Below are 11,908 nucleotides of genomic sequence, written 5' to 3'. Positions count from 1 at the left end.
ATAAAGTGGAATGCCACACGAACTATCTCTTCAGGAGTCATATGATCCCTCACACAAACTCAACAAACATGTTAGAAATAACAGGTAAACAATGCATGGATGCGGTATAAAACACGTCACAATCAAACACGAAAACAGATCTGAGAACAAACAGAGAAACAAGCTATTGTCACGCTCGCTACTGCTTCGCTTAGTGAGGTGCTAGCGAAGCTTCGCTACATGTTCGCCTAGCGAAGGTGCTAGCGAACGCCTGCGAATTCTGGATTCTCCTTTGATAACAGTATGATTTCAGAAGCCCCAAACCCTATGGTATCCATCTCAGACATTACATGGTTAAATATTCAAAGCATTGTTTCACACATTCATGCATATCTAAACCCGTGTGCAAAACCTAACGATACCTACTCTTCCAAATTCAAACATAATACATCACACATTTATAAAATTCAAATTGAAGGCGTAAAGTAATGGGAATAGGGAAAACCTGATTGGAGAGATCGGTTGAGATTAAATTGCACGGTTCGGTTTGCAGAGTGATTTCAGGGTTTGTATGAGATAGAGCTGATTCTGTGCAGATGAGTTCTCTTCAGTGTCTGGAGGTTGCTCTGAGTTCTCTGTCAGGTAGTCTCTCTCTCTGATAATCCAAGGTTTGTAATAGTCTCCCGTCCTGGTCTCTCTAATAATCTCCCCTCCTTTTTCTTCTCAAATGAAGCTTGGTATTTATAACCTGATTTGTTGCTTTATGGGCTTAAAATAAATGCAATCTAGGTCCAAAATTCTGTTATGTTTTCAAAACGCGTGGTCTTCGCCTAGCGAGCATGACAGTTCAAACCTTCGCCTAGCGAAGGATTTGCTCGCTGAGCGGGCATGACAGCTCAGGCCTTGTGATTGCTCAAGCTACAAACAAAAGATGTTAGTGACATATCTTTGTGCTTTTGGTTGGTAAACAAAATAAGAGAAGAAATGATGTACAATTCAAGCATGCTTGGTGATCTCAACCCAATCACAAGGAGTCCCACCCAAAGGCAAAGGGAACCAAGATGCTTATGATCCTTGAGGCTATGCAAATGCAATGTTATGATGCCATGGGGGATCTTAGGGCCAAAATTGAGGTCTTACAATCCACGCCAACGAGCTTCGTTATCATACGCCTAACAATAAATCCCAGTCCAAGAACAATGTCAACCCACCCAAACCCAACAACCAACCTCACACCATCACCCTACCATATGCATCCAGCAACCAAACACCCAACCTCACAACCAATTCATGCCATACACCCAAACTCAAAATCAAGAATCAAACCCTAACCACCAACAACTATACACAGCCACCACAACAATCTATAGCTCATATGATTCATACGATTGAGCGTCATGCCATCGTAGCCCCCACCAATGAACACCCAAACATCTCATCGCCACAACACCCAACCATTGTTTGACTTTAGTACACCCCAAGAACCATTGCTTTGTTTCCAAAATGATTCAATGTCCCAATTCGGGCAACCATATCGTCCACAACTCACTCAACCACAACGACCCAACTACGACAACATGGGCACCGAACTCAATTACAGAAGCGTCATTGGCGACAACCCCCCAAATATTGGGGATAAATGATGACAAATCTATTAAATATCGCTGGACCTTCCACCAGACTTTCACACCGTCCACCATTGGATCATGTCAGCACTCAAAGACCCCAAACACCTCAGGAAAATTGTGGGAGACCTCGAAGACAAGCTAATGCACCTAGATGTGGAACAATGGGTGTTTCAATCGGGCGTGTCATTGAGTTTCTTGTGAATTCTATGTATTTTTACTTTATAATATAATATAATTTTTAATTTAAGTATTTAATTTAATTAATTATAATTATAAAATTTAAAAAAATGGAAAGTGCATGCGCCACATGCATTGGCACATACATGTATGCATGCACCAATGCATGTGGTATCAAGGCATGCATGCGTCAGATGCATGGGCGCCTACATGCATTGGCCTTGCAAGCATGCGCCAATTTCAATGGCGCCTCCTTTGAAAGGTAATTGCATGTGCCAGTTCAACTGGCGCATCAGTAGGGAAAATTGGTTATTTTGGTAATTTTTTTGAAAAATTGGTTATTTTGATACTTAAACTGAAAAAAGTGGTTATTTTAAAGAAATTGAAGGCAGAAGATGAAGTTTGTCTAAGTACATCTAGGGTAAATGTGAATGAACTAAAAACATTATATATCTTTAAAATTAAAAAAAAAGACTCCACTTTTCATCTTGGTTGAAATTTCAACCTTGGTGAAAAATGACTTAAAAATAAGTAAAAAATAAAAAATGTTGATACTAGGATTTGAACTCATGACCAAATATCAATTTTTCACCACGTTGGCGATGGGATTTGAACTCATGATCAGACGTCCCTTTTCACCACGGTTGGAATTCCAACCATAATTAAAAGTGACATCTTCCTAATTTTCATGATTATTATTATTTTTAATAAAATAAAATAAAACACATGAACTTCAATATCACCTATTACTTCGGTTGATTGAATATCCGAAGTAATAATATATTAAGAATGATATTTTGTAGTATTGGTGACTTCTCTTAAAGATTGAATGGAGGCGCCAATTGGATTGGCTAGGGCACATGTCCTAGTCAATCCAATTGGCGCCCATGTGTATTACTTGAGAGGAGGCGCCAATTGGATTGGCACGTCAGTGTAAAATACAATTTTTTTTGGTAAATGGTCTACGTGATACATAAATTTAAAATAGGACCAATTGATATTAATAAAATTTTCCGTTTACACAAAAAAGCCTAATGGTGATGACCGGGATCACCTAACCGACCTCCGATCCCACATCCCCTAGCTACCCTAACCCGTGGCCCTAACCCACATTGATGATTCACCACTGGTGTTTGAGCATCTGAGGGGCCAGGAGCGTCACTACCAACTACATGAGATGGTCTGTTGAGGTAGTCAGACAAGTCGGCATAGTCTTCAATATGCATCGAGGGTGTACCGCCATAGCCGAGTTCATGACCCATGCCAGAGTAGTTAGGTTGTGGTTGACTCATTGGTGAGCGACCGGGACGATTGAAGGGAGACATGGGTGTGAATGATGCGTCGAGGAAAGGTTGGAAAGGTTGTTGGGGTGTTTGGTAGAGATAGGGTTATTGGATATTTTGGTTTTGGAGGTTTGGGCTTCTTAGCTATGGTAGGAGGAGGGGCGGTTAGGGTTGAATGATCGTTGGGTGTTCTGGCTAAGGCGGCTTTGGTAGGGTGATGGGGTGGGTGCAAAGCGATGTTGGATCTCAGGTTGATGGTCAATTTGTTGGTGGTGGTATTGGGTATGCTCTTGGTATTGGGGTTGAGTGTATGGCATGTTTTGGTTGTATGTTTGTGTGTTGGTTGAACGGAACGTTTGACGGACAAGGGGTTGCGTGTATCCGAGCTGACACTGTTGTTAGGGGTTTGATGTTGAGGTGTCAGGTGTGTAAGTCATCTGGCGTGGGTCATAGAGGTACATATCCTCAGCGATGAACTGAAAACCAACCGATATGTACCAAGCCATATAAGTACGACTTGGTTTTTCTTCATTTGGCATGATTGCGTCAGTTAAGACATGGTCATGGCGGTGCTTCCATTTGCGACACTCCGATCTTGCGAAGCTTTGCCATGGATTGAAGTTCCATTGGTCGTTAACTTTGCGCAGATGCCATTCTCCTAGGCTTGCTGGGGGATCTGGGATGTTTTAGGGCATACCGAACTGCAACTTCACACGATCACTGTTGTGCATCTCCACAGTTGTGAACCGTATTATCGGTGTGCATGCAGTCCATACGGCCGCGTCTTCAGTGTTGACCTCATGGTCATGATCCAAATTAAGGTATAGACGCCAAATGAACTGAAATGTGAAAGAAGATAGGATTATAATCTAGGTAGAAGAAGTTAACAAATTATAACGAAATAAATTAAGTTATTATCCTTATGTCTGTCGGTCGAAGGTGATCCAACAAATTGTGATACTGAGTAATACAGTGTCTAGGACATCTGTTATAACTCATACCACGTGCAGACCATCTACACCAAAAAGGTAAGAATATTAGTTAGAGATAAAAATCTTTAAAGAAGTAAGTAAAGATATAGCAATTTAAACAACTTACTTTTGTGCATACGGGAATGTGAAATGGTTGTTGTTGACGGGTTCTAGGGACGGTAGTCTTGACCAACCCCATGCTTGTAGCAAAACAACACATCCAGAAAATGTAGATGTGTCTTTGTGTGAGTTTTTGCACAAGGAGCTATAGAGATAGGCTAGACAAGCATATCCCCAAATGTAACTTCCTATTCTATCTACATGTCTAAGTAAAGGTAAATACATAATATGCATGCTAGAACCACTATCTTCGGGAAATAAAAACGAACCAATTAACAGCATAATATAACACCTAGTTTTTATTATTCGGGCATCTTCGGTAGAATGCTCATCTAAGTATAAACTATTATAGTATGACTTAAGGCGTGAAAGTAGTATACCTTGACCTCTTGAGTTATCATCTAACAAATCAGTCTCCAAGAGGTCCATGCAAATTGAATTTGCATGGTTGGTTTTACCATTAACAACCCTACCTTCAATGAGCAGTCCCAAAAGCATGTAGACATCTTCTAACGTCACGGTACACTCACCGGTTGGGAACCAAAATGTGTGTGTCTCTGGACGCCATCTTTTGCATAAAGCAAGAATGAATTTGTTATCTATGGACCAAGACAAAATCTTGCTTATATGACCAAAACTGGCGAGTTCAACATAAGGTTGAATCATCGGGTCCATATGGATATGTTCGTGGACCTGAGTCCGAAACCTTGAAACATCCTATAAAAGAAAGAACAAAAAACTTGACTAAGTTGGTATGTTAAAATAAAAGGGACTCTATTAAAACAAATAACAAGAGAAAAAAACTTACATAAGTTGTTATGTTTGCAACCGTTCCTCTATGTAATTCGCCCATTGTGAGGATAGACATTTTGTCGGGGAAGAAAGCGGTTGGTGCAGATGAAACTACAAGAAGTTGTTATAGATGAAATTGTAGAAGAAGTATTGTAGAAGAAGTAGTGAGAGTGATGGCGTGGAAGAAGTGTTGATTGTGTGGATTTATTTATAGGCAAATGAATGGGAGCATGAAAAGTTGTGCTTGCATGTTGTCTCCAATTGAATTGGCACCCATGTGCAATTTGTACATGGTGTCGCCATTCAAATTGGCGCCTCCATAGGGACATGCATGCAAGACCTAGGTCTGATTGCTTGGTTTCGAGGTCTGCATGCATGATTTGACAAGGTGTCTCCAAAGGGATTGACGCCCATGTGCAAGGAATGAATGGGGGTGCCAATTCAATTGGAGTGTGTATTTGCATGTGTGACACGTGGTTGTCCTATCTCTTGCATGTTGAACATGTCACTTCTTAGTAGCTTGCATGGTTGACACATCATTTCAGACTAGCTTGCATGTGCGACACATCACTTCGAACTAGCTAGCATGTGAGACACATCATTTCCCTATTTAAGTGTCTTACTATCAACATCCAAGACACATCACTCACATTCATCTGCAGCAAGAAAATAGTTTTCATCTGCACAATGTCATCTTCACCAAAATACAGTGTCAACGTTCACTGCAACGGTGAAATATACGAGTCTGAGTTATATGGTTTTTGTTTTCGAAACACCGATACCATTACACTTACGATCAAGAGAAATGCAACATTCCTGCATTTGAAAAAAAGAATACAATCCTATATAGGATCAGGTATTGTGTCAAAGATCACGTATCAAAATCCAATATTTTTTTAGAACAGTCAATGCAAGTTTTTCCCGCTTAAGGTACGAGACGATGAAGATGTTGAATACATGTTTGTTAGTCATGAACATTCAGGTTGCAGCTGTATTGAGTTGTACATTACTCTTCAACCATGTATACCATCTCAGGAGTCTCAAATAACCAGTCAGGATGACTCTGGTGAATTTGATCCACAATGGTCAGATGACGTCAACCCAGAAGCAGAAGTGGACGTCGTTGATGAAGAAGAAGAGGAGACCGAGATACAGGTTGATCACATGTTGAACAACGACATTGAAGATGATGATCAACCACCACTAATACCTCCTAGCCATGTCTACAATCCGCCTCAACATATGACAAATATGGATCTGCACAACGATGATACATCCAATAGTGTTTTCTATAACCCGTATCCACGATCAGAAGGCAAATTAAAGGTGGGAGACATGTTTCGTACCAAAGAAGAATGTGTGCGAGCTATCAAAAAATTCCACATGAAAAACTCTGCTGATTTTACAGTGAAACGCACTGATTCAAGAAGGTATGTTATCGAATGTCGGAACATCCTTTGTAAGTTTTGGTTTACTGCGTCTTACAAAAATAAAAACGACTCTTGGGAGATCGCTTCAATAGACCCACCTCCAAGTTGCATTGCAACTAACGTTCAACAAGATCACCATAAACTAAGCGCTGCATTGATATGTCAAGACATTCTGCCGTTGGTTAATAAAGACCCATCAGTGAAGGTGAGTATAATTATATCCCATATCAGAACAACATATAATTATACTCCATCTTACAAGAAAGCCTGGATTGCGAGGACAAAGGTTGTTGAACAGGTATTCGGTAACTGGGAGGATTCATACAAAGAATTGCCACAGTTTTTATGGGCCCTAAAAACATATGTCCCATGAACTGTGGCAATTATGGAGACATTGCCAGCAATGATGCCAGACGGAACCTGTGTTACAGGTTATAGAATCTTTCACCGTCTCTTTTGGGTGTTTGACCCATGCATCAAAGGTTTCGCATTCTGCAAACCTATTATTCAAATTGATGGCACTTGGTTATACGGCAAATACAAGGGTACTTTTCTTATGGCGGTTGCACAAGATGGCAACAACAATGTCTTTCCCATTGCCTTTGCTCTGGTTGAAGGTGAAACGACTGGTGGATGGGGTTTCTTTCTTCGACATCTCAGAACGCATGTGGCTCCACAAGTCAATCTCTGTTTGATTTCTGATAGACATGCTGCCATTGAGAGTGCCTACAACAACCATGACAACGGATGGTATGATCCTCCTTCTACCCATGTTTATTGCATTAGACATATTGCACAAACTTCATGCGTACAATAAAAGATAAGAATCTTCGCAAGAAGGTGATGAATGTTGGGTATGCTCTAACTCAATCGCTGTTTCAATATTATCGTTATAAAATTAGACTGTCTAATGAAGATGTGTGGAGATGGATAAATAACATATCATTAGAGCAGTGGACAAGGGCATTTGACAGAGGTTGTCGATGGGGCCACATGACAACAAACCTTGTGGAATGTATGAACGGGGTATTCAAAGGAATTAGAAATCTGCCAATAACCGCCTTGGTAAGATCGACCTATTATAGGTTGGCTTCTACGTTCGCAACCAGAGGTGAAAGATGGAGTGCGGTGTTAATATTCGGGCAAGTATTCAGTGAGTGTTGCATGAAAGTCATGAAAGAGGAGAGCATCAAAGCTAGCACACACGTTGTAACAGTCTTTGACCGTCATAGGAAAAATTTCAGCGTCCAGGAAACAATGGACCACAACGAGGGGAGACCAAATTTAGCCTATGATGTTAGACTAAACAGAAGTTGATGCGACTGTGGAAAATTCCAGACCCTCCGCATTCCTTGCTCCCATGTCATTGCAGCATACGCTTATACTCGTCAAGATGCTTACAACCATTTATCTGATGTGTACAAGGCCGTCACCGTCATGAATGTATATAATAAAAGCTTCTCGGTACTACCAATGGAGGAATACTGGCCTCCATATGAAGGTGATATAGTTTGGCACAACGACGATATGCGTAGAAAGAAAAAAGGAAGGCCAAACAGCACACGTATCAGGACAGAAATGGATTCCACATATAAAATGATAAGATTATGTAGTATCTGTCGTCAACCAGGACACAACAAGAACAATTATCCCAATCAAGGAGTCAGTACAAAATAAGCTAACTGAAAACAAAAATATTTCTAACTGATTACAACAATCAAATTGATGTCATCTGGACCGAATATCATTTCCCTAGCATCCTTATTAGTCTTCATTCACACCTAACCAAAGATACTGTCGAGTCTCTCAATACTTCTAATTTTTTCCCTTCTGGTATTTTTCCATCTAACCAACGAACTAGCTCCCTCTTCAGTTGCTCGAACGTAGTGATGTTCCAGAAGAGCATTAACATCTAAGGTTTATCTCTCGCATAAATCATCTTTCTGTATCGACGCCGAACACCAAACATGATTGTCAAATGATTAAATGAGATGGGGAACAATGACTCACACAACACATCTATTTATAACAAAAAAAATACATTTTACACTGAGATGTCAATCCAATTTGCGCCTCCTTTGTAAAAATACACATGGGTCGCCAATTGGATTGGCTAGGGCACATGCCCCTACCCAATCCAATTGGCACCTCCATTCAAATTTTAAGAGGAGTCGCTAATTGAATTAACACCTCCTCCTAAAAATGAAGTAGTTTTGGAATTTTTCTGAAATCAGGGGTATTTTAGAAATTTCCTTGAAAAATTAGGGTCTCCCTTTTGCGAGTGATCTTGTATTTCTTTAAGTACAATGGAAACATGTTTCTTTGGATTTCATTCATATATTCTAGAAGAAATTACACATTAAAGATTCTAAAGTTATTGAATCCGAAAGGGGGACAAAATTGAACTTAAATAGAGATTATGAAAAATTTGAAAAAGTACTTAAACACCTTAGATATTTTTATTCAAAGAGTCTTAGAAGAAAGGTGTGTGAACTTATAGAAGTTTAAGTCCAAAAAAAAATCCATAGATAAAAAAGAGAAACAAAGACTGGTGTGCGCATGTTAATGCAAAGCTCAACAAATCAATTGTTCCAATATCATCTAGAAAACTGCTAACAAATCAACTTTCTACTATGCCTTCAAGACATAACTACTTGCCATAATATCTTGTACATTTTTCATGAGTACAATGAATATATTATATACTTGAAATCTGATGAGAATTGGAGTTTTCATGCTATTGGTGATTTACTTGTATGGGGAGAGGAGTCTATTTAATGGTGAAGTTTTTCACCATAGTGGTGTATTTCAAGGCATGACAAATGAATGACCATTCCTTATAATGGGTTATCCAATTGTTTCTTGAAACTTTCATGTAGTTATCAATAATTAAATATATCAATCTTAAGCTTCCCTTTCACACTTTAATTTGATAGAACAAGAAATTATAAATAATGTCCAAGGTGAGGAAAAAAATACAACTTAACTGTAGGAAAATATAATCTAATGACAAAATGCAACATTCAAAAATGTCAAATTTAGAAGAGAATAGTAGCTAAAACCGAAATTTAGGCATACATCAAAACTTCTGTCGGAGCAACACCGTTTCCCTTGAGCTTTTGTTCACATATCAAGGTGCAATTACAATTCGTCCAGCAACTTGGTCGAGATCCCGTCGGCCACTAGATGTAATTTTCCTGCCACTGAAATATAAAGACAATAATCTAAGATAAAGATAGTAATATTATGAAGCAGAATAGAAAAAAAACAATAATCTAAGATTAGGATCAATAATTTCACATGCATAGTAATACCAAAAATGAGAGAGTAACTATTCACACCGTTCAGTCTAGAAGCCATCACAATCTTTTACTGAAATTATGTTTGCATTTTTAGATCTTATTATTGATAATACTATAAGGTGCTAAAGCTCAATTAGTTTTAGGCTCTGTTTTTCCCTGACTTTTTCTTAAAGGAAGTTTGCCGATAATTAACAAACAAATTGAACTTTATTTCTGACAGAAAAAGCTAAGTAAAGGAAAAAGAGTTATACCCCTTTGTGTCCAACTCAATGAGGTTCATGTTCTGCAACTGCTGAAGAATGTTACGAGCAATAGAACCACTGCTCTTGCAAAAATGGGGAGGGCGACTTCCATTCCTCTGGCTCCCGCCATAAATCCTCTGGAATGCACCAACCCCAAGACCACCTCTCAAGTAGATCTTCCTTGCCATAGAAGCTGAAAACAAATACCAAATTACACTTAAAGAATTAAGTCATTATAAATCTCAATAGAAACAAAGTCTCCCAGAAACATCTTGTGAGAGAAATAAATCTCACCAGCTCTGATGTAATACCAATCAGGATCATAGGGAGCCAATTCTTTGAATTTGGCAGTTTTCACAATATCAGTCCACTCAGGTAGCTCCATCTATTTGTAACCAAGAGAATAAATTTCCAATTAAAATAGCAACTAGCAAAAAAATCCCAATCATGAACTTATAAACCAAATAAAAGAAACTAAATAAGGGATAAAAAACCATCTATTACCCAACAATTCATTCAACATAAAACCAAACCAATTCCCAAAAATCAAAAAACAATTGCATGTTCAAGTAACCTTATTTTGAACAACCACTTGCATATATTTTTAATCAAACCCTTCTCAATTTTCTCAATTTTAAAAGGCCTAGTGTAGGTTAGCAGCAGTTTAACCATGGCAAAACATATAGACACCCTATTAAACCACGATTTAACCATGATTATATTTTTTTAAGTCCCTATTTAGCCAAAATTTAACTTTAAAAACTTTAGGGCCATGCTCGGTAGCCCATCTTGCACGCCCTAAAAAATACACTCTTTTTAAAGTCAATGACAGATCCACATAAAGCATACATATAGTAGTATACAACATCTTAAAAACTGTCTACATTTTTTTACTACGATAATGCAACAAATAACTCTACTAAGCTAATTCAAACAGACATTAAGCCTATAACACTAGTTGAAGATAGAAACCATAAATCTTAACATCAAACCCTAATCCATTAAATAATTGTTAGTGTAACACCCACATGACTCAAACTCAAACTAGTTAGTAACAAAATCATGAAAACCCTAAAACCCCAACCCAAAGGCTCATGAAAAATCAAAAGCATAAAAAAACAATAACCCATTTCACAGGACACAGAAAATGTCAAAATTTACCAAAATGTTAAACAGAAAAAGATTAAAAATCAAAAACCAAACCTTGCCGGATCGTTTGAGGTGAGCAGAATAAGCCTTGACGAATTCGTGAGGCGAAACGTCCTTCACTGTCCTTGAAGAAGCCATGGCTAATGGTGATTATTGTTTGGTAATCTCAAAAGCTTTAGCCGCTATAGAGAGAGTGAAGAACGAACACGGTTACGACTAGGGTTTCAGTTTCATATGCTGTTACATCGTAGTTCATATATTATTAAATAATTAATAATGATAATTTTTATGGGCTTTTTGTTAATAATATGGCCCAAGAAAATGGGTATTGACTCATGCAAGAGTTGGCACCCCCTCTTATACCACACACCACACAATCAATCACTAAACTATAAATTTTTGCTATTTATATTTTTATTACTCTTTTTTTTAATAAATTTTATTACATTCTAAAAGTAATTTTTAATAAAAATCCAAAATAAAGGGACCTTAAAAAAATAAAAATAAAAATAAATAAATAAGTAAATAAATAAATAAATAAATATATATATATATATATATATATATATATATATATATATATATATATATATATATATATATATATATATATATATATATATATATATATATATATATATATATATATATATATATATATATATATATATTATCATTTTAGAAGGGCCTTTCTAATAGGTATACTAATAAGTATACATACGAGTTAGGTTTGAATAATTTTAATGAGAAAAAAAAATTAAATGTATTATTATTTAAGAATTTTAAAATATTTTGGAGATTTTGAAAATCAATAAAATATATTCCAAAACAAATA

General features: G+C 37.5%; 1 protein-coding gene across 1 annotated transcript; it reads right to left on the bottom strand.

Moving 5' to 3' along the window:
• Positions 1-9,276: 9,276 nt before the first annotated feature.
• On the bottom strand, positions 9,277-11,333 carry LOC127075666 (40S ribosomal protein S19-3). The gene is made up of 4 exons (XM_051017115.1): positions 11,128-11,333; positions 10,219-10,309; positions 9,934-10,117; positions 9,277-9,583 (listed from the first exon to the last, which is right to left on the bottom strand). The coding sequence occupies exons 1-4, from the start codon at positions 11,209-11,211 to the stop codon at positions 9,511-9,513; spliced, it is 432 nt and encodes a 143-aa protein (XP_050873072.1). The 5' UTR covers positions 11,212-11,333; the 3' UTR covers positions 9,277-9,510.
• Positions 11,334-11,908: the final 575 nt, after the last annotated feature.

This window comes from Lathyrus oleraceus, chromosome 4 (assembly GCF_024323335.1).
Source record: "Lathyrus oleraceus cultivar Zhongwan6 chromosome 4, CAAS_Psat_ZW6_1.0, whole genome shotgun sequence".
Lineage (NCBI taxonomy): Eukaryota > Viridiplantae > Streptophyta > Magnoliopsida > Fabales > Fabaceae > Lathyrus > Lathyrus oleraceus.
The sequence above is the reverse complement of the archived record's forward strand: the minus strand, read 5'-3'. Positions and strand labels throughout refer to the sequence as shown.

What these genes read in the sequence shown, in the direction of transcription:
- LOC127075666 (XM_051017115.1), bottom strand. Translation starts at nt 11,211, where the DNA reads ATGGCTTCTTCAAGGACAGTGAAGGACGTTTCGCCTCACGAATTCGTC. An exon ending in ACCTCAAACGATCCGGCAAG is followed by an intron (nt 10,310 to 11,127) that starts GTTTGGTTTTTG and finishes GGTTACAAATAG; the next exon opens with ATGGAGCTACCTGAGTGGAC. An exon ending in ATTGAGTTGGACACAAAGGG is followed by an intron (nt 9,584 to 9,933) that starts GTATAACTCTTT and finishes TTTATATTTCAG; the next exon opens with TGGCAGGAAAATTACATCTA.